The sequence below is a fragment of the Mercenaria mercenaria genome, chromosome 16 (assembly GCF_021730395.1).
Source record: "Mercenaria mercenaria strain notata chromosome 16, MADL_Memer_1, whole genome shotgun sequence".
Lineage (NCBI taxonomy): Eukaryota > Metazoa > Mollusca > Bivalvia > Venerida > Veneridae > Mercenaria > Mercenaria mercenaria.
Window position 1 is genome coordinate 16270463 of NC_069376.1, and position 24710 is coordinate 16295172.

General features: G+C 35.3%; 1 protein-coding gene across 3 annotated transcripts in view; it reads right to left on the reverse strand.

Moving 5' to 3' along the window:
* Positions 1–20001, reverse strand: part of LOC123539799 (integrin alpha-9-like) — a 35556-nt gene extending 15555 nt beyond the window's left edge. For 2 of the 3 annotated variants that reach the window (XM_045324575.2, XM_045324573.2), the window contains exons 1-9: positions 19559–20000; positions 18365–18489; positions 14296–14420; positions 13196–13420; positions 11604–11736; positions 3582–3667; positions 2692–2772; positions 1428–1598; positions 885–993 (exon numbers count right to left, since the gene is read on the reverse strand). In XM_045324575.2, coding sequence (XP_045180510.2) covers positions 885–993; positions 1428–1598; positions 2692–2772; positions 3582–3667; positions 11604–11736; positions 13196–13420; positions 14296–14420; positions 18365–18489; positions 19559–19737 — 1234 coding nt within the window. In that variant the 5' untranslated portion in view covers positions 19738–20000. Of the gene's footprint in view, positions 1–884; positions 994–1427; positions 1599–2691; positions 2773–3581; positions 3668–11603; positions 11737–13195; positions 13421–14295; positions 14421–18364; positions 18490–19558 lie in introns of all 3 variants that reach the window. The other variant, XM_045324574.2, reaches the window with a different exon arrangement.
* Positions 20002–24710: the final 4709 nt, after the last annotated feature.

Here is a 24710-nt window from a genome sequence, read left to right on the forward strand (position 1 = left end):
ATGACGTAACATTTGCGCCTTTCCTTTTGCTGTCCATACAAAATGATACATGGACTAAAAAGTATCTTTAGCAACGTCAATACTTCTACCCAGTACCTGCAACCCTTTTACTATCCATAACTGACTGCCTGGTTTACAATTCCATCGATGAGCTGACATGAGAAGCTGGGCTGCTTTAAAGATAAATCTTTTATAAGAGACATTATACACAGTGCCAATTTTTCGTTATCAGAACAGACATGATGTCCGATATCAAACGATCAAAACGGAAGTACATATCTCGTACATTACCCACTCGTACTTAAACATATTTTAAATATTTTACCCGAACTGATTAGAAACGAGCCGCTGCTCTTTTTCTAACAAATACTTACATGATATTTTACAAGAGTATAATGAACGGATATTCCAAGTTATTCTGATGCATTTCTAATGAACCATTGTGTTCGTTTTAAAACTGAAATAAGGCTTTTTTAGGAAATGAGAAATTGTTTGTAGAGTTAACACCACTTTTTATTTTATCGAGTGTTCAAAACTCATTCATATACCTGAGAAAACAAATCGCCAATAACTTTATGGCGGTTGCAAGAAGAAGAACAGACGGCTTTAACGACGTTTCGCGATGCATAATTTCTTTTTGTAATGTCGTTTTAAATGATATATCACATATCGCGATATGGCGCTTTGGAACAAACGTGTTCATTTGAATGTGGTTACCTTGTCATATTCGGCATTATATGAAATTAGAAATTGATATCTGAAACGTGTATATCGCTGCAATCAATTAAAGGCATTAACTTAAAGGCTGTTAATATTAATAGTAAATTGTTGTTGGATGTAAGCGTACGAGTAGACTCGTGAATAAATGTAATATATATATGTACCATCAAAGTTATCGGAGTTTATGTCCCCTAAGCTAGCAATCGCACTACCAAATCTTCCCTTTGGAAAAGTTCCTTTTAGGGTTTCTGGTGGTGATTTAAATTTCATTGTCTGAAATCAATAGAAATTATGGGTATGTCGATCAAATTGAACGGAAAGAAGTCCAGAAAAACCTGATTGACAGATTTGCGTCTTTTGTTTTAAAGGCTCCTGTTTTATATGTATTTTTATAAATGTTATTGTTGTGAAGTCAAGATTAGAATTCATTCTCACCTCGTATCAACAAAAACATCGATCAAGGTTTCGCTTGCTCTATTCATTTTGTTATACAAATGTTGTTACGTAATCTAGTATTTATAGATCTAAGCAACTCTTTTGCATGGACCATTGTTGGTAGAAGTCAACGGAAGGAGACTCAGATTGACAGACAATAATGCAATTCAATATTGTAACAAACAGATGATATCTCAAAACAAATAGTAGATGTCACTTTTTGGTTTTAATTATTCTATGTAAAACCCGATAATGAGCTTTGGCTTTTGTACCAATCTTGAGCCAAGATACACAAACACCATTCCTATTTCCAGCTCCTGTGTAAAATGGTTATTTTTCAAAGGACTGTACATCGGAGCTCCTACAAACAGGTCATCATTCTTGTCATTGTTAATGTCCATCGTGCATAGTGTTGCTCCATAATACGAGTTCACTGGTAAACTCTGAAAAGTACAATACGCATGAAATGGATGATATATAGCTAAATGTTTAGTAAAAACATTTTTTTTTTTTTTTGCAATTTATTACACGCCTCTGAAACATACCCACAACATTATTCAAATGTTATCTATGGCTTCATTATCAAATTGTCTTATTTTCTGTCATAGCGATGTGCGAAGCACTCAAAACAGTAGGTAAGGGTAGATTTCTCGAAAGCACAGGGCATCACAAATCGACCTCAGAACCACGCATTTGCAAAGTAGGCCCACAACAAAAAGAAGCTGTAACTAAGATATGTTGTAGACGGGTTGCTTCAAAAATCGAAAAAGAACGTCTTAATTTTATGCAAAATATAGAAAAAAAAGATGGGGGTAGGGATTACAAGTTGGGGCGCGTTTAAAGGGGAAAATGAAATAAGAGTGAACATTCAAAAGGGAATGCTACGTTCTTAATCACAGTTATACTACAACGTGAACCACAGCAGCGCAGACACTCAAGTACAAAATAAAAACACACACACGCGCCCGCGCGCGGGCACGCACACGAGCACGCACAGACACACACAGACACACACAAAACTATTCAACTTACAGTTTTAGATAAACAGTAAGACATAACAAACAACAACCAAGCACCACCTTATGATTCCGGCAGCCAAAATTAAGATTGGCACGATCACTTACTTGTTAAGGGGTGGGGATGCCAAGTATTTCATATCAAATTTGTTTTTTTTTCCTAAAATAATATGAACATCCAGAATTTTCATATGGGAGTTCCACTTTTCAGGAAAAGCAATCTCTAAAGCTGAGTATGTCATAACACAGCAGTATTGCCCGACCGCATTGCTATCTATGAGTATCAGCTATATGCACAACTTCCTAACAGTATCATCTGCGTGCATTGATACGTAGCATTATTAGTAAGAAGAGCTACCACTTGATCATATCAAGTTATTATATACCTGTTGTATTTTCGAAATATATTTCAAGATACAATTAATAACATTAATTCCATGTACTCGGTGACATGCTTAGAAGAAAACAGTAATTTCGTTTATATCTTATATTCATCAGATAGCTGTACGTTATCTGTTACCTTGCCGTTCTCGCTACCTTTTAAGACCATGAAAACATCTTGAAATGTATACTGACTCTGTCCAGCTTTGAAGAATAGTACCTACAATATTGTTCACAAAATAAATATATTCATCAATAATGGAACTAATATACTGCAGTATGCCCGAAATAGATACGGGTCATCCATTTAATTCAAAACGTTTTTGTTTTATTTTTAATTTAAGATAATAGGCTCGTTGAAACCTATACGGTGGTGTAATTTTCAAATTTGTGCTGCAACAATCCGCCGAAGAAATGCTTACTTTACACAAAGGTTATGCCAAAATCTGTCTGCATCGAAATTTCGCAAGGAACTGTTTGTTTTTTAGGTAAAATAAACAAAATAGTATACAAAATCATTAATTTGTTTTAAAGCCTACTCGGATTTGTTTCCATTTATTGTCACACTTGTATACCTGAATATTTGATACACGATGTTTATTGCTTGCAAGATAAATATGTTTACTTGTATATGAGACAAAAAAGAATTGGAGGGATGGAACATTGGTACGTGCAGAAGGTGTATGGATAGAATCATAAAATATAGAACACAAAACACATTAGAGTAGAGGAGACCTACGGAAAGGTTTGTAAATGCTAATCTGACAGTGTTGGTAGACGGAAAATGTGATTGTCACTAATTAGAAGTATGTTATCAAGAGATGAGCTAAAGAAACGTAGCATATATGTAAATGTACCAGTACGTGAAAAGTGCAATTTGTCCAAATATAAACCTGTATAGAATGATATAGTACACAACAGATATGCATCTTTGGTGGAAAAGGTGCAGATGCTTACTGGCTTATTGAATAATTCAAACAAGCGGATAACAGTTTATAGATTTAATACTTTGCTATGTTCACAACTAACCATGCCCATCAATTCGACTCTCGGTGCTCCAAAGACGAGATATGTCTGATCATCGGCAAAATACATACCACTTGTGGAGGAATAACCTAAACAAAACAGGTATCATCATTGTCCAGAACGTACATGTATCATTTGGAAGAGGAAAAACTGACAGAATGTGTCCAATCCTCCGCAAATGTTATCTTTTATGTTTTGCATATAGATAGGACGCTGTATTTATGCATATGTCTGAAACAAATGTTGGTTCTATTCATAAAATACAAATACTGTCTAACAGAAAGGTAAAACCTCTACTGAAAAAGAAATATTTTGTTTGCACTTTTTTATAAATCGCGCTTACAAAAGTGTTTATGCAAAATATGCATCAAACTGTCAGAAACCCTGCGGTCCGAGAATGCTATGATAATCTAAGATTTAGTTAAGTATGGCCTAAGATGATTATGATTGTATATATTTATCAATAGATCCGGTCGACACTTGAAGCGTCTGCATATTCATTTCATGAATCACGTATAATAAAGGTGTTAATAAATAAATTATAAATCCCAATCATTGATTTGACGTTGAAATAAACCACCGTTTTGAGTTGAAATACGAAGGAATTTTATCACAGCATCGATATAATAACAGAGAATCTACGCATCTGAACGACGAACAATGATTTTATTTAAGAACAGTTCACTGTTTTTTATTTATGTCTTTAAAAATATTCATCTTGGGTGCGTTTCATGAAGAATCTTAAGTCTGTTTTTACTCTTAAGTGGAAAACTAGGTGAAAACTGCGTTTCAGAAAAATCTTAATGTACATTATTAGTGAAATTAAAGGTGCAAAATAAAGACAAATGAATAGACACTAATCTTTAAAAAAGACTACACATTTTGAAATATACCACTAAACATTACGATAGCCGTGCAATATTCCCTTGAAAATAACACATGTACAGAGAAACAAATGATTGTTTCTGTATTTTCTTAGACTGACATGGGTGGTCATTTTGTCCTACTTTCGTGTTTATCGCTTTTCCGTAATCGGTCGGAAATTCTTTCGGGATCACGTGATTTTAAAATTGTTTCAAACGAATATCCGTTTAAAGACGCGCGACAAATAACTGTATTTCCATGATGGTAATTATACATGACTTGCACGAAAATTATGAGATGTACAAAATTTAAGTTTAAAATTGACAGTGACATATACATGTATTAGGTCAAGACAATGTGTTTAATTTCTTAAATCTTATTAAATTAATGTAGCCATACGCTCATAAATCAGTGTACATTTGGTTTCTGCAGTGTCAGATAGTTATTTATTTATATTCTTAAAACTATGCTGAAAAGAAATTAATTGAAAAAGTTTGGAGACGGAGTTGTGAAAACACTTTTATTTGCGAAGGGCCTGAATTGTCTTCCCGAAAACTTGTAGTATAGCTGTTTATTATATACCTATATAAATTCTGTAAAAATCGGCTTGTATTTCACAATTAAATATGAACAGACAGACAAATATTCCGTATTGTACCTTCCGTATTGTATGCTGCCGGACTATTTCCACCAATATGCATGACCTAACACATTTCTATAAATAGCGCACATTAAAACTTCACTAAGTTCCATTTAATATCAATAAACATTGAAGATTTCGTTAAAGAACAAAACAAGAATCAAAATGGTAAAGATATGTAATGAAAGGGTCATTATAACAGTAGCTAGATCTGGGACTTTGTATTCGGCTGTCGTGGATTTTGCAAGGACGGACCACACTCGGCGCTTGCGCGCCTCGTGAGATCCGATCTGGCAAAATCCACTCGAGCCGAATTCTGCATCCCAGATCAAGCTACTGTTATAATAACCCTATTATATTACCTGTATTGTTAGATTTTCGTGAAGTTTTTGTGAAGTACGCAAATGTTGAATTCCCTGTGCTAAGTTTGTAAAAATCACTATCGTTTGGTCATATAATATATTTTGCATCTATTTATAAATCATAGCCTCGTTTCGATGGATTCTTCCGAATAAAATCCGAAAATGCGCGATGGATTCGTAAGCAGTCGGAAAACATACTTTCGGTTTAACAAAGGCAACATTTTTTATTTATTTGTTAGTTATTCTTGAACATATTCATGACTATTTGGTTAGATCCGATGCAGTGGGTCATATTTTCAGTAACTAGGAAGTCTCAGTTACAAACTCTGGTTTTCATATAATACTCGTTTGGGTTTTAGTAGTGGACCTTTAAGACTAAAATTACGCCTATTTCTACGGGTGCCTCAGGGCACCCCTAACATTTAACTTCTGTCTAAAGACAAAAACTACGTGCAAAAATAAAATGGCGGCGCCCATGTATTTTGTGATTTTCCGCTATAAATTAAGAACTTCTTAGCCCAACTGATACGTGATTTTGTAATACAAATTCCAATAACTCTGAATTTATTGGTGACGCAATATAAGCTACATCGTCCAATCATAGACTGTTTAACAATGGGTCGGAGATGGTATTGTTTATCGACAGCGTCAAACAAAATGTACACACAGATCAAACTATACTCGAATATTCACTTGTTTGTAGTTTGTTTGTTGTCGGTAATTGCAAACTGTATTTGCATCCATTCTGGGCGGATTATTGTTAGCCAACATTTAATTTCATTAATTGTGTCACATACATAATAGATGTTTTGAATATATATTTGATATATATGTTATTTACATAGATCAGTATGCTGCATTTAATTGCATAATATTTTGATTGATAACTGTACGTTCTGTTCTTAATGCCACTACTATGTGTTTACTTAAACACAATCCGTCATTTATTATTAAATGACATGTATTCAAATTCAGTTACGTGTTTGTTTTATTTTGGAATTAAACTAAGAAAAACTCCAAACAGGTATGTATAGTTAAGTCAGCAGACATAAAGATCTACGAGGAGTGTTCGATATGAATTGCTTATTGTCCTCTAGCTCGATATCCACGTGGGGCACGATAAAAACCAATATCTACATGTATAGGGTTATTCAATACCTACACAACGGTGTAAAAATGTACATGTTAGACTAAGTGTAAGACATAAAATTTGCCATTTGAATACACGCAATCATTGACCACTGTAGTAAAAATGGTTGGTAGAAGCGTCGACAAGAAAGATGAAATACGGGCTTACATCAAAGCTCGCTCAAAACTTGGTTGTTCTTTGAAGCAGCTGATGACTGAACTTTCTACTGCTTATGGACCTTCTTGTGTGTCTTATGACACAGTTCGGCGGTTGAAAAAGAAATTTGAGTCTGGTGAAGAGTCCATCAAAAATGCACCGAAATCAGGTAGGCCAAAATCTGCATCTCGTAAAGAAATCGTTTCCAAAATAAAGGAAATCATTGAAGGAGATGCAGATTTACAGTTCGTGATATTGCACGAAAGGTAAGCATATCACTATCAACGGTTCACCTTATTTTGAAGAAGCATTTGAAAGTCAGAAAGATTTCTGCTAGATGGGTGCCACATCTGTTGACTGATGAGCAAAAGAGGCAACGGGTTAAAGTGGCCAAAAAGCTGCTTCAAATGTTTCCAAAATATGACAAAAAGCAGTTTGCCAATGTCGTCACAGGTGATGAAACCTGGGTCCATTATTTTGAGCCCGTCAGAAAGGTTAGCAATAAGTTCTGGGCCACTAAACACAGCAAACGCCCAATAATTGCCAAACGTTCTTTGAGTGCAAAGAAGGTTTTGTATGCAATCTTCTTCTCTGGTGAAGGAGTCGCAATAAAAGTGCCGGTGAAAAAGGGCACAAGCATCACCGGAAAGTACTACAAAGACGTAGTACTGAAGAAACTGAAAAGGTATTATCAGAAACGACGCCCTGCCACTAGTTTTAAACATGTCCGTCTTCTACATGACAATGCCCCCGCTCATACCTCCGCAATAGTTTCGGCGTTTTTGAAGAAAGAAAAAGTAACTGTTTTGCCTCACCCCCGTATTCCCCAAACCTTGCCCCATGTGATTTTTTTTTGTTTCCGAAATTGAAATCATTCCTTGCTGGGCGGAAATACCAGTCCCGACAGGCACTTGGATCTGCCATTCATTAGTACCTTATTACTGTGCCCAAATCAGCGTACCGTGACGCCTTCAAGAAGTGGATACATCGGCTGAAACTTTGCATTTCTAGCCACGGGGAGTACTTCGAGTGCATGAAATGAGCCCTTTTGGGCTAACTTGAAATTTGAAGTCTCCAGATAGAAATAAGCAATTCATTTCGAACATCCCTCGTATTCAGTTTCACCACTGGAAATTTAACAAATTACATCTCGAGGTATGTTTCGTCTACGCTACAGTTACTTGTTTTATTTGATTATTGCATCATTTATCCCTTGTGTTATCGGGGCTCGAAATTAATCACTCTCCACTCACCCAGAAATGCAAGAGCGACCAGCATGGGTGGATTCAGTGAGGTAGTGGGGTGCGGAGTTTTTAATTGGATTCGGGTGCATATCACCTTCGAAATTTATTGGTAAATATAGCTCTACCTCGTGTCACAGAGTGTGACGTGTGTTTGAACATAAATATAGATACTGTATCAAGGTAAAAGGTAAAGGTAAGTTTTATTTACCGTGGCCTGGTGAAACAATTAACATATTAAGCTCTATAGAGCTTGTCAGTGACCCTATATTAAGAACAGTGTAAACTAATTATACCTCCTCCAGCAATTTGCTGGTACCCATTTACAGCTGTGTCGACTGAGGCAATCGTGATAAAGTGCCTTGCCCACTAAAATGATTTGCCTAAGGTTATTTATGTTTGCTCCAACCAGTTTAGTAATTTTAATTACTGTTGATGATAGACTCTTTGCATGGGCATGGGAGCTGTGGTGGGGCTGCCGTTCCAATGTTTTGAGGAGCAGTAAAAATTTGTATTTTTTTCAAAAGGCTTGAAAATACAATAAATACAGCGGTCTTCCATTTATCACAAAGTGCATCAGCGGCATGTACGCAGAATCTTTTCAATCTTTTCTGCCACCTTGTTAGATAACCTTGGTAACAGGGTACAAAATATATAAACCGCAATGTCCAAAAACATGTAATTTATTCTTTTTTAGTTTAATGCAACATGATGCCTCCAGATTTGGCTAAAAAAAAATCCTTTCAAATTGAAGCTTTGGTCATATTATGAACATTAGAATATAGAATTTTGTTTCTAAAATATTCTAAAAATTCTAAATCAAGAAGGATGACCTCGTCAGGAATCAAACCCTGACCCGCCGCGGCAATAAAAGCATTTTACAGTCATCGTAGCCTGTAGCTGAAGTAGTGAATAATGATTTCAAAATACAGATATTTATTATTGAGTTTACCCAGAGTAAAAGCGTGCCAAACGTTTTTCAGTTTTCATCTTAAAAAGTAGTAAAAACAGCAAATTCTCATTTGTTTCCGTAACATAAAGTTTGTCAGTAATTAAGTTTTAAAGCCTTCTTAAGAAATATAGCATTTATTTCAAAATATCTAAAAAACAAATTGTTTTGTTGTTAGCGATCTGGAGGCATGTCGCTTTATTCATAAAGATCGGATATTTCAGATAAAGAAGGCAGGGCAAGAAATGGCTGTCCACATTCTGGACAAGAAAGGAGCATACATTGATGGAACATTATTTACTATGATTTAGTTCCCAGGTATATTATGTCAATTCGAACTTCTTCTTGTCGTTCGCATCTACACTGTCAGACCAGTAGCCTCGACGGAACTTGTGGTTTGCCCATGATCCTCAATGCCTCCATACAGTTTCTGGTGGATTGAGGTATCTATCTACCAAGTCGCAGCTCGCTCCTGGTCACGTCTTTTTCTCCGAAGTACATGCTCCGCAGTCTAATCTTTTGGACAAGTTCACATGGACAAGTTGGCGATGATGTCAGTCTGTATGTCAATTCGAACAAAATTGCATTCTTGATTTATAAATTCATTTCGAACCCACGCACATTATTTCGCAACTGTTCTATTTCAAGGGCTAAAATCAGAGTGTGAAAAAGTTCTGAAAATTTGTTTTTAATGCTTGTAGTAATATTTCTTATAGACACTAACAGAAGGGCTTGCTTGACAATAAAGTCAAAAGTGTTTGCTCTAGTTCCTATAGGCCCAGGACAATAGTTTTCAATGTTAATAACTCCTTAAATATAAAACGCTAGTCCATAGTATTATGGTTTGTACTATTTAACCACCAGTCCATATTATTCATCATTTATATTAAGATATAAAGTCCAAAATTTAAAAATAAAACTAAAAATAGATTTTTTTGTCATGCTAACTGATTTTAGAATCATTTCTGAAATAAATTTAAATACATTTAGATATGTGGTAATAGGTCATATTTCACTAAATTCAGGTGTTAGTAGTTATTCTGTTGGAAATGAAACCCTTTAATTCAGTTTTCAACAGTAGTATAGACTCTCACGTGTCACATAAAACCCTAGAAAAAACACCGCAGTTTGAGTTATGAAAATATAATAATTGATCAGCGAATGAATATTAGAATCGAATGTAATTTTTATGCAGTACCGTTTTCTTACAAGAGGGGTAGGGTTGCACTGATAACTGCTAAGGGTTGTCTAAACCACACATTTGGCGCTAATATATTCCGTGTCACTCATTTTCAGTCAAAATGTATATAATATAAAGCTGTTTACCGCACACAACATAGTTCTACAATGGCGACACATCTCCGCAAGCATTAAGAACAAAAAATTATCAATTTTAGAACAGATTATACCTTTGAATAAATTATGCGCGGAAAAAGTTCGATCGATTAAACAGTAGGCGGAAACTATGACACTTTTAAGCCATATCTATAGCCGGTAGATCTATATAGAAATCGTGTTTTTCACGACTATTTTTGTAAAAACAATTAAACTAGGATAAATTCTGTACGATTATGAATAAGATTTGTTGCAAGTCAGAAACAAGAAGGCTGGATAATCGCAAAGTTTCAAGATTATTCGGCGGTTAAATTTTGTTGTTATTTACGTTTCCAAGTAGGTGCGCGTCACGCGCAGATTGTGTTACTGTGCTGAAACTGTCATAAGTCAAAAGATAGGATTATTCCTAATATAGTATGTACGAGAGATACGAGTGTTTCTTGAAACGCACATAAGTGCAATCTTATTCCAATCCTAACTTTACACTTAGGAATAAGACTTAGGATTCTTTATGAAAAGCAACCCAGATGTTTGTTATTGCCTTTTGACTGTATGTTTCTAAGCGCGCAGCTATGACTTTTGACACTATGACGTTATAATTGTGACGTTTGATGTGTAAGAACACAATTTCAGTTTTTTATGTTTTATAGGGTATAAAGTCGGGTTGTGGTAGAATAAATAATTCTGTTTGATACAGTTATATTACTAGATCTATTTAATGTAACTGACTGAATATTAAAACGCGAATTCTTCCAAAGATGCAATTCTAGTATTTCAACCACGATCGAGTTATTTATGAGGTTAAAAGATTTCAAGATTTCAATCCTTAAAGCGAATGGAACATTTTTGTGATCTTATGAAAGGATATAGTTTCTATTTAACCGTGAATGCAGAAATTGAGAACGCTTTGGTTACAAGGCTCAATCAATAATATGAATTCATATTTCCTCCGAAACACAGTCAACCCTGAGATGAAAACCAACTGTGAACAAAGAAAAGACAACATGACTCTAACCACCATACTATGAAACCATAAATTTTCGTGGGGGTCTCATTTTCGTGGAATTTTCAAGTCAGTCAATATACAAAATTTAACCGCAACGAAACATTAAAATTCCCTGTCATTTTATGTTTAAAGGTAAAATCAACGTATTTATATCCCCAGGAAACAGCCATTTTGTTCAGAGGCCACGAAATACATCAAATGTTATGATTTTACGGTTCCTGTATTTTTTCTTCTGATGTCAATTTTTCATTTGCATTTCAAGTTTTGGAGCTACCAGCTACGAAGTACGACTATTGTTTGTTACTAATTTACATGTTTCACTGTAGTTTAATGACATGTTTACCTGTGTTTGGTTTAATAATGTCAGTGTTGTTTATTGCATTCCGCATGATTTTTACTTGCTGACCTTCCAGATCCACGAAACCACCAATCCAGTCAAAAATACCTGCAGCCCCCAACAACAGGTGATTTGCGTTCTGAAAACAGATACATACACTGCACAGGTATATATATATGAATGGTGCTAAATGTTTACTTTTATATCATCAAAAACCAGAATTATTTGATAAACGAACAACATTTTACCAACAATCTACCTTACCATTATATGTTCTGCCGTGGATACTTGATACTTGAAGAAGTTGCTTCTCCCTCCCTCCCCCCAACTCCACCCCCACCCCCACCCCTTCCCCCAACACACACCCCGATAATTAAAAATGCCCTTTGTAAAGAAATAGAAATGAAATATTGCTGGAAACTATGTTCTACCTAGTTAAGAGAAAATTCGGCACAGGAACGTTATTGCAAATGCATCAAAACGAAGAGATGTCACAGTTCTTTGAAAATAGTCTATTTAAAAAGTATCGAGATGTTATGATGCATATGAAAATTAGTCTGTTTCAAAAACAGCTCCATGTTCCATTGAAATTTGCTGTTGTGCTTTCACGCTTTTGTAGATATTTTCTCACTGAATAAGATTAAAACCTAGATATTCAGAAAACAAACTGGTCTAGATCTTTTCTCAAGACAATAAGCAATAACTAAGACAAATATATATATACCATGTCCTTACATGATTCTTTACCATATGACATCCTCTGTCAGTCATGTCTCATGAGGCCATTCCGTTAAAAGATTCTTAAAATATTGAATGTTTTTTTTTAACTATAAGTCACTGTGACCATGACCTTGACATTTGATCACAGAGCTATGTGCGTGTCAGATCATTCTTAAATTCTGAGCAGAAACGAAGTTATTAAATGAAGGCCTGTAACATTATACAATGCAAATCTTCTGGCGTATGAAAACAAAAGAAATGTACTGCAGTCACCCAAGTGACAATAAATACGTTCATGTGTGTGGCATATATGTAACTGTCGTACTTTTTGCCAAAATTTTAGTAACAGTTTCAATGTTTCCCTTTATATAATTTACACAAAGTAAAGACATTTTAGTTTACAACAAATGTTCGTTTACTTATAACCCTGATGTTTGTGTCATTTGCATTAACAAAATTGATGTTTTGTGTCAATTTTCGCTTGCATTAATAGCAAAGTAAGTTTTCCATTCACCTTTATAGGCATAATGTTCAATGCCAACTTCTCCATTTGCGTTAACTGACTTGTTATGAAGTCACTAAATTTCCGATTACGTAAATTTAAAGGGATGATGCTCAAAGTCATTTTTTTTCATTTCCGTGGAAAAGACATGATGTTTAAATGTGAAATGTATTTCCATTTACGTAAAAGACATTATGCACAGTGCCAACTGTTTGTCATCAGAATAGATATGATGTCCGATGTCAAACATTCAAAACGAGAGTACCTATCTCGTACTTTACCCACTCATACTTAAACATTATTTAAATCTGTTACCAGTACTGGTTAGAAACGGGCCGTTACTCTGTTTTTAACGAATGCTTACATGCTATTTTACCTTAGTATAGTGAACGGATATTCCAAGCCCAGCAAATCCATAGAGCCACACCGTTTGGTCAGTTTCAGGTATGTAAATTGTCCGCAAAACATCGTTCGTCATAGCAGGTATCTTCTTCACATTTGTCATATTTAAATCCAGAGGAACTTCATAACACAAACCTTGCATGTAGACATAATCTCTTACTTCATAAAAATACGTGTTATACCATTTGTGTGCGCATGTCTGAAACGATTGTGATTGCATTTATGCCAAGTTCATCATACTGGTTAGGCATTTACTCGAAAAAAGTGAACAACAAATAGGTTAAAGTAGACTGATACTCAGATTTTCGTAGTTACAACTTATTAGAAGAGAATATTACTGCAATTGCAGTTTGCAACTGACCTTAATTTCTAGGACGATATTCGTTTCCATATGACGTGTCCAGGATTTAATCTTAGTTTTCCGGATAAAATGACGTTACGCCATTACTTCCGGTTTATCAAGGGTGCAGAACTAATATAAGTTTAGTTTCCTCTAAAAAAACTGAAATATTATACTGAATTGAATATGGAGAAATGCAACATTACTGTGACTGATATTGTCATCAGTAAAAATCTCGACAAAAGTTGTTACGTCCAGTACTTATAAATAGTGTTGCAGTGTTAACTGCCTTAAGGCGTGTGTTTATTCCCAGCATGTAGGGTCAGGTTTAGAAATATTAATCGCATGATACGTTAATCGTCAAAGTAACTGTCTCATAGCAACATTAGTGTTTCCCTAATATCATCCACATGGTCGAGTTTAACGCGTATCACCTGGATTTGTTCAAACCCTGTCGGAAACTACATTTCCTGGACGGAGAAAAACCATATGCAATCTAAGATCAGCCCTTTGACCACCGATCTTATGAAATTCACAAGAAAATTTTTATGAAATATAGAACGCATTCATAATAAAGATTATAATACTAAACTTCCAGGCAAATGTTATTCTTTACCGTTCTGAAATAAAAGCAAAATAATGGATCAGTAAATTAAATTTAGCTTAGTACTTTTCTTACACAGTTAATTTGCATTGTTACACACGTGGTTGGTTTGTGACGTAATAATACTTACAGCAAATACGTTAGAGGAACCTGACGTGAAAACATCAATGGATCCTCCAAGCCAGGAATCATTTCTACCATGCTTAAAAGTAATTGTACGTCCACCAATGTTAACGGAATCAAGTCCCTTTGTTTCTAAAAGTAAACTAAAAATGTAAATTTAAAGTCATGCAATGTGATACAAAGGGTGAAGGGGTAACTCATACCTTATGGAGGTACAGACTGAAGACTCACTCATTCTATGTCATTGTTTTAAATGTATCGCAAATACGTGATTATTATACTAATGAATATCATTTATAATAGTATTTTATATATTTTAAATAAAAGCTGAAGCATTATTTTAATCAATCTCCTACACAGTGTTCTCCCTTTGAATAAGGAGTAATGTAGCGCTAAAGGCAGATCACTACAAAATCAAATGTAAGCCTCCGCAGGCTTACTCACAAGTAGCCCAAATATACATAGTACTGATCTTTCTCTTTTTCCTCGTGCCCGGTCTCAATAGCATCGTGTTTTCTTTTACTCTACCGCGTTTCAGTATGTATCACTCAGCATTCTATTGAAATAGGCATGTACCTATCGCATGCTTGGTTAAAATGACACCGTAAGAATTTAATGTCTCGAAAGGAGAAATTGAAAGAAGCGAAAAGGTGTAAATTCAGCGGGTTGTATTTAAAGGCATTGGCCTCCAGATCGTTCGAAAAAAAAACAACAGGAAAAAATAAGTTTTTTAGATATTTAGAAATTAATGCTGTATTTGTTAAGAATGCTTTGAAACTTAATTACTGAGAGACTATATGTTCCAGAAACACATGAGATTTAGTTGTTTTACTACTTTTTACCACGAAAATCGAAAAGCGTTTGTAACGCTTTATGCGAGGTAAATTGCCCCGATTAAATATATCTTACTATATCTAACGCGCTTTGAACAGGGTGTCCTCTATAGCGTTATTTGTAACGACAGTGGAAAACTTCTTTATTGCTTCGGCGGTCCGGGTTCGATTCCCGACGCGGTCATCCTTTTTTCTTGATCTGGCATTTTTAAAATAGTTTAGAAACAAAAACTCATATTCTAATATTTATTGACCGAACTTCAATTTGAAATAATTATCATTTTTAGCCAAAATCTGGAGGTCAGTGCCTTTAACGAACTGTAGTTTTCTTATATAAAAGTTAACACCAGCCTTTAGGTAAGACCACATTCGTAACAGATCGCATTTGTAACAGCTGTTACAAATGCGATCGCATATATAACAGGTGTTACAAATGAGATCGCATATGTAACAGAAATCAAGTTTCATTTTATGTGCATAGAAAAATGATTTATCAAACGAATTTATCCCGCCATGCCAGCGATGTTGGTCCCCATTCTTATCAGATCACATTTGTAACATGTGTCAGGTGAGCTAAAAAGTGCATTTTTACATCTGAAACACATTTGTAACATGTTTTAGCTCACTTGTACGAAGTGTCAAAGTAAGCTATTTGCACCCTTTGTACGTCGTCCGTCGTCCGACCGCCCGTCCGTTCACATTTTCTTGTGAATACGACAGAGACAACATTTATTATTTGATTTTGACAAAACTTGCAAAAAAAAACTTACATATATTTATGATATCTCGGTTACTTTCAAAAACCAGCCATATCACCTTATTCGTCTTGAAGTTGGCCCCTGATATGGCAATAATTACTGATTTTAGCCTTGTGAATGCGATAGAGACCACATTTTTTGTTTATTTTGACCAAACTTTCACACAACTTATACACATGTATATCTAAAAGATCTCGGTTCCTTTCAAAACAACCGTATTGGACCATTTGACTTGGAGTTACGGCCCCTGAATAGGCAAAAAATGCTGATTTTATCCTTGTCAACACAATGGAGACTACGTTTATTATTTGATTTTTATTAAATTTATATGGGATCTCACTTCCTTTTTAAAAGGACATTTGTCTCGGAGTTATGGCTGAAATGGCAACATTTTGTGAACACAATAGAGACCATATTTATTATTTCATTTTGACCAGACTTGTATAGAACTTATACATCTATAACATATCGGTTCCTTGCAAAAACCAGCTAAATAGCACCATTTGTCCTGAGTTATGGCCCCTAAAATGTCAATATTTGCTGATTTTAGCATTGTAAACATGACAGAAATCACATTTATTATTTGATTTTGACCAAACTTGCATTTAAGTTATGTATCATTAAGATCTTGCTTTTTTGTTCGAAAAGTAGCTATATCACGCTATTTGTCTTAGAGGTATGGCCCCTAAAATGGCAAAAATCCCAGATTTAGTAACGTGATTGTATAGTGTAATATCACTCATGTAAGCGATAGTGGTCCATGAAGGCCCTCTTTTTAATTAGAGGGATATTGCCGGTCAGGTTAATATCTTGGCACTGGTTGGTAATCTGGCAATTAAACTTGGCAAGAATACCGTTATCATGACTGGTCTATTCACAGTAGCATGGTACTACATGTACATGTCACTCATATCGGTTTTGATTTGTAATATTTCATTTTTACTAAATGCATGAATATATGAATATATATGATTAAAAGGGAAGATGCACACCACATGCTATCCCAGTCGGCAAGGCGCTGGTTGTATCGCTTCAACAACAAATAAAATGCACAAAAATCAAGATCAAGGCAGTCTCAAATAACATAGAGAGTCTTGTAAAAGCTTGTTTCCGTAGAACACCGGGCACATATATACATTTATGTAAACTTTGAAATAGTGACTAGCTTGACTATTCGAATACTGCTCATGGCTATTGTTCTGATCTTGATGTCGTCGGCGTCCGCGGGTTCGCTGCAAGATAGGTTTTTCGTTTCCGTTTTGTTTATCTTTGTCAGTTTGCATTGCTTTAAACATCAAATAAACTTATACTGACGACAATGGATACATCAAATGAATATGTCCCATTTAAAACCCTGACGTGAACTTTATTGGGCAAGTTATACCAAGGACAAGAGCCTATATATAACTGCACGAACACACAAATTCCGCTATTTCACTGCGGGACTATAATAAAAGAAGGCCTATTACCTCACAGGTGGGCTCAGTGGGGTGAGGGTAATTAAAAATAAGGTGTACTTTCTTAAAGTCTCATAGACACTAGTTCGCAGCACAAGGTCGGGCCCTCCTAGACTAAAGGCTAACGGCTCCGTTCATGACAAGTTGTATATAATCTGTCCAATGCCATGGCAACTTCCCGTTTGTCATACAACTTGAAACAGCTCTGGATGACGAAAGATAGCTACAAATGTATGTCGCCACCGGGTTCGAACCAGTGACCTGAGCAGGTGGGTCTATATTTCAGCTAGTCGAGGTAACAGTAGAAGTAGCTGAAGTTGTACTCATATTATAGTAGTGGATGCAGAAATGATAATAAAAATTGTGCCACGTCACAGGAAAATTGACATTCGGACATTTTCGTGAATTTCAGGAAAGTGTATATTTAGGCTGACCTGTGCATTTATGCATCTGAATTAGGGTCAGAAAATTTCATATTCAGGTAGAATAAGCCTTCTTGGAAATAACAGCGAACGGTGTGGGCCCTGATCAGACTGCGCGGATGCGCAGGCTGATCTGGGTCCACACTGGTCGCAAAGCCTCGAAGATTCCCGAAGGCCCATTTTCTCATGATGCGCCTCAAATACTTTTATGACGTCATTGACGTCGGCTACGGGGACGCTAACTTGTGATGGTGCTTATGGCAGTCATTTAATGATGTTGCGATGACAACAAACCGATTGAACATTTGCAGTATAAAACTCAACATGATACATATATGTTCCTCATGTCAACCCATGTTTCTCATGTCAACCCCAATGTTTGACAAACACATTCGTAACACATTTTACCTGTTACGAATGTTATAGCATACGTACGAAATCTGTTACAAATGCGATCTGTTACGAATATGGTACTACAAGCTTATAAGAGATAATCGCAGCGAGGACTAAAACCCGAAACCCAAGATCTGGGATCGTATATTTTATTTAGAGTGAAGCTGCGTGAGGTATGATTAAAAGCTGATAATTAGAATATAAAATGTTTACCATCAATGTTCAACTTGGTACACGTTGAATTCCCTTGTGAAGGGAGCGTGCAGGCAAACACAGCACCAGGTCTCGGTACATTTGGAAAGGCTGGATCATTACTTCGAGGAGCACCCACTAAGATCCTGTAGTGACAAAATTGATTCAATCTCACAAACTAAGCTCGGTTGGAAGAGCGCAGATCAATGAGGTCGTAAGTTCGATCCCAGGGCGAGGACCATGTTATCCATAACGATTGCGGTAAAAGACATTGTGTCCGCCCACCTGAATTATGTGAAGAAGTTTGCAGTAATTTGCGTGGAATAGGTTAGTACTGTACACTGGAAAGGTAAAGTTAACTGCCCAGACGTTCTTTCGAAAGACATTTAATAGGTATCATATAAAGTACCCATCAACCGACAGAAAGTACCAACGTACCCTAAAAGCAGTATGGAATGAATAGAATTTACTTTTACCAATTATCCATAGTACCTAACAAATATCATCTCTTTAGCTCGCCGTTTTGGTAATGTGACCTATCATGGTGAAATTCCCAGTCCTGTCCCCATTATATTATCATATGAATCGACAAAACTTTTATATAATATCACTATCAACATAGTAGCTTTTGCAAACGATCAATACAGAGCAAGAAGTTTTCTGTTATAAACATGGCCACTGCTATTAATATAAACAAAACGAAATCACGAAACAGAAAAGGAGGCCGTAAAGAAATATCACGTTGCCAGCTAGGGCCTACGTTTAAAATAATGGCAACACTGAGGTTGTTGTTGTTGTTGTGATTGTTGTTACAAATATGTCTCATTCTTGTAACGATTGTTAAAAAAAACCCCCCCCCCCCCCCCCCCCGAAAAAAAAAATTAAGATAAACAATTTGAATGCTCTGTTATTATTTTATTTCGAGGGCACGAAATTTTCGCTAATGACATAGCTGGTTTTAAGGCCCATAATACCTTTGTTTATAATGTGGATGCAGAAATTTTGTTATGATTATAAATATATTAATTTTTTGTTTACTAGTAATCCTATTTCCAATAATTGATTTTTTTTTAAATTTTGGTCGAAGTTTGCATAATGATCAACATTCATGTGCTGCATAGAATTTAAAGCATCATTTGACTTTAAAGGAAAAGGTAAACGCAATTTGAATGAAAAGAAAATGAATACTTAGTAATGTAGTGAAAACTCGCTTACCATTTGTTTCCTGTGTTATCATTTACTGCTATCCCCACAGAGTATCCAAAATAACTTCCAGGATCCGAAAATCCACGCAATGTTACTGTATTTATCACATCTATATTAAATCCAACACTAAGACAGACAAAAACGCTCCAAAGAAATATAAATAATACTTTATTTAGTGATAAAAACATGTTTACCTAATCGAATATTTTACCCTTTTTTTGTCAACATTGAGTTAACTAAATGGAACAGTGACTTATGGTAACAAGTAGCACATATATTTGTCCTTAAAGGTTGAATTATATAGAGCAAGCATAAAAGTGAATCTATCAAATGTAGATTATCCATCAGAACAAACCACTCGCATTTTTTCTCACTTTTTTTTTTATGAATATTTCTTCACACTGTAACGTGAAGATGCGCTTGTGCAGCAACAACCGCTACTGTTGGGACAAAACGGCTTTAAAGGTACTAGCGGATAGGTAACAGTAAGTCGATAATGATAGTTATGCATTTGAATATGCAATATTTTACCTGATAGACAGGATACAACTTTACTCAATCAATCAATTAATTGATTAATTAAACAAATCTCTCTGAATGTTCATTTTAAAGTCATTTCGGGTAAAAACATTTACAGTAAAGTCCATACGATATTTATTCTTGTTTTACTTACGGCAATTTTTTAAAGATAATTTTACACAATCACAATTGTATTGTGCTGTAGTTTGCTAATTCTAGCTTGTCTAACTTGTACCATTTCATACTTTGCACTGTCATTAATGGGACAGACAAAATAGTAATAAAAGTGGGGTAAAATAAGGTTCATTACCTTTAACTAGGAAAAGGAAATGTATGTATTCTCCTGTTTACTTACTTCCGATTGAAAAGTGTATTGTAACTTATAGATAATATTAACAACATACTTCCGTTTTCATGATGACCGGACTATACTGATATTATCAATAAATGAAATACTCAAAGGTTCATGGTGACATTGTATTTTTTTTTTCTGTTATGAACATTAAATAAATTAATTTCTTGTAAATTATTATTTCCAATAAATGCTCTTTTTAACATTTGTAGATAGTTTGAATATTGCTGAACATACTAGAATATATTATTGATTCTGTTTAAATTACCCCCCCCCCCCCCCCCCCCCTCCCCTCTTGGCCTTTAACCTTAACTATTCATGTGCAATATTTAAAGTACCGTTTTTCTAACCACGTAATTACAGATAATATCCATTTGTATAGCTGTTTAAACTGTTTTAATATACAAATGTAAAGCATTTTTTAACTCTATCGTATGACCGCTTGAAAAAGTAGGTGAGGAATTATATCAGAATAGTAAATGCTTACAGTGTAGGCCCAATGTATGTTGCCAATAATACATTCTCAAAATTAATCCTGAGAATTGTGTCATACGACCTTCCGTGTATGGCAAGCCGTTTAACGATTTATTGAGTGACTACAATGATTTCAGTAATAAATTTCATGAAAACGTTTTCAAGTTTAGAATTTAAGGTAATTCTGCACATTTGGATCGATTTTTTTTCTACAATGTAGAATTTGATGAATTTGGAAAGTTTTGACCTCATCCGTTTTTTCATAATGGGAGTCTATGGGAGAATCATAAATTTTAACACATTTTCGCGAATAGAAATTTTTCTATAATATAGATTTTTATGAAATTTCTCACGGCTATAACTAAAGATATGGCTCGTAATATAATGAAATAAAATGTATAGGTCCGTGTGCTTAGATTTGAGATATTTGACCCTGATTAAAGTGAACCGAATATTTCAAGACATTATTTTGAATTACGACATGTGACATATGTTTTAATATAATATTTTGTGTTAAGAAATGTAGTAACAGTGCCATTTTGATAAATGTACTCGCATGTTGTCCTTTATTCATAAAATGATTTTTATTTCAGTACACCGAATCCAGGCTTAATTCTACGTTTCCCGGATAAATGATGTTACGTCATTGCTTTTAGTGTTTATCAAACGTGCAGAACTACCTTAACTGAATAAATACGATACGTAGTAATTCCGATATATTTTAATATCGTGAAGTATAATTTAGTTCTCAATTCTATAGTTTAAAGAGAGATAATTCAATCCATGTTGCATACTGACGCGAAAAGAGTAAACACGCTTTTACTGGGTTTAGAACGTGACATCATGATCAAACTTTATGTATTAGAGTAAAAAGAAAAAGAAGAAAAAATACATCAAAGAGTAAAATTAAATAAGAGGGCCATGTGGCCCTATATATCGCTCAAAAGAGTTGATCTGGCCTACTGACCTAGTTTTTGACCCAACATGACCAAGAAGTTAACTTGACCTAAAGTTCATCAAGAACATTCTGACTAAATTTCATAAAGATATGGTTACAACTATGGCCTCTGATGTTCACAAGCTTTTCCTTTGGTTTGAAAGTTGACCTAGCTTTTGACCCCGCATGACCCAGATTCAAACTTGACCTATAGATTATCAGAACAAACATTCTGACTAATTCTCATGAGTTTCAAACTTAGAATGTGGTCTCAAGGGTGTTGAAAAGATTTTCCTTTGACCTGGCCTAGTGATCTAGTTTTTGACCCCACATGACCCAGATTCAAAGTTGACCTAGAAATGGTTAAGACAAACATTTTGACCCAGTTTCATAAACAACTTAGACCTCTTCAAGTGTTCACAAACTTTTCCTTTGATTTGACCAGGTGACCTAGTTTTTAATCCAACATGACCCAGTTTCGACCTTGACCTAGAGACCATCAAGATTGGGTCACAAGTGTTGTCCCTTGAGTGTTCACAAGCTTCTACACTGATCTGACCTACTGACGTTATTTTGATCCCAGATGACACAGATTCAAACCTGACCTAGAGAGTATCAATATTAACATTCCGATTAAGTTTCAGAAAGACTGAGGTTCAATTGTGGTCTATAGAGTGTTCACAAGCTATTGCTTTCAGGTGACCCAGTTTCGAACTTAATCTAAAGATCATCAAGACTAACATTCTGACCATGTTTCATAAAGTCTTTCTTTGATCTGACCTATTTACCTTATTTTTTTACCCCACATAACCCAGTTTCAAACTTGACATAGAAATTATCAAAACTAACATTCTGACAAAGTTTCATATAGACTGGGTCACAAATGTGGCCTCTATAGTGTTCACAAGGCAAATGTTGACGGACGAAGCACGACGGATGACGGACGACGCACGGCGGATGCCGATGGACGCCGGACTATGACCGGTCACAATAGCTGACCTTGAGCACTTCGTGCTATGGTGAGCTAAAAAATAGCACATTAAAGTCATTGCTTGAGTTTACATAACGTGCGTATAACATTTTACCCTTGGTAATTCCAAGTACTTCGTCAATGTGCTTTCTGTCTTCAATTTAGATCGTTTGATAAGATACAAAATTAGATAATAATTTCGTGAACATTTTTTGTCTCTTACTTTTGTCAAGTTTTTAATAATTATACGATTTGCATACTCTAACGATAATATTCATACGAATGGCCTTTGACTGCCAGCCACTGCTCAGCGAATAGTATTATAATCATACTTCATACCTACCGAGTACTATAAATATAAATACATTCGGTGACTGTTTCTACACATAAATTGATCTGATAACTACTTTGCATGTAAAAGTAGTACGTGTTCATGTATTTACAAACATCACAGGCTGATCTGTAGTCGACCTTTAATAACAATTGGAAATTTTCGACTGATTGCATATTTTCGGAATTTCCAGGCTGGCTTGCTTGAGCTACAGTAACTGCTGAAGAATATCGAACAAGGATACATAAAAGAAAATTGCTTTTATTTAGCAACCGAAAGTTACATAAATTTCACTCGAATAATAAATGGGCATAAAAGTCCCGATACAATGCCTACGTCTCCTTCATGCTAATTCGTCAATGACTTTAACAGGTCTAGCTATGTAATTTTCAAACCAAAACTCAGATGCACAAGTGTACATGCTACATGACATACCTATAATGTTTCATGACCCTAGATCAAATACTTTTTAAGATACATATTATAAGGCCCATTAAACATATTTTATTACGCCAAGGCTAATAAATCTGGTTTTACAAAGTGAAATATCAAATAAATCCGCTAGTGTACAACTTCACGTGCTGAACATTATTCCAGTATGCTTTCATGACTCTATATGCAATATTCTTTAACAAATCATGAATGTCAAGGGCCAAAACTCTGCCCAAACAGTTTGAAATTAAAATAAACCCCAGGTGCAAATTTTCTCAAGAATAATAGTCCTATAATGTTTAATGCAGGTTGGTCAACTACTTTTTGAAATATGCACAACAAAAGTTTGGGCTTGGAAGGAGTAGACGAAAATATAACGACATTATAGATAATAGTGAAACCATTTCTAATGCTGAAAGTAAATCGACACAGTGGGTCAACACTTTGGAACGATCGGTAGCAAAATCACCATAGGAAATTTAAACTGGTTTATGCTGCCAGTCATATCTCACCCTTACCCCCAAACACTGTTACATAATGATTACAAAAGACAGGAGATGTAAACAACAAAAATGTTTTTTTCTTGTAATACATAATATATATAAAACTAACCTGAAGAAACTTGCATGTGTGTACGCTATTGAAGAATAGAGAGCAAAAGGTGAAAAACCTAAATGGACTGACGAAACAGGCCAGGGAACCAGTATTAAAACAGAGTCCCAGTTGGGCACTACTTATCATGGAATATTCCACCTATTCCGGCAGACAACGTGACAAAGGAAAACATAGCCTCCAACTCTGAAAGAACTGAACCCTTGTTTGCTGTATGTGTTTAGCTTGAACTAAAAATTGGAATAGAGCATTTCCAACTGTTTTCCTGATTTTATATCGCGAAAATATATGACTTGCTGCTTTGCCTTTAAAAGTTTCTCGCCTTTCGGGCAGTACCGGGATGCCAAATGAACGGCCAGCCGGTTTCCCATGGCGAAACGGCGTACGCCGCATAAGTGAAACGAACTGGCCTTGTGAGAACTTCAATGACTTAAGGCTTGACTTAAGCCTCTGCAAAACCGTCTTGAATACTATACTTCGGTTTTCTCGTCAGTCGGTAATGGCTCCTCAAAACATTTTACAGCTAATCAGTTC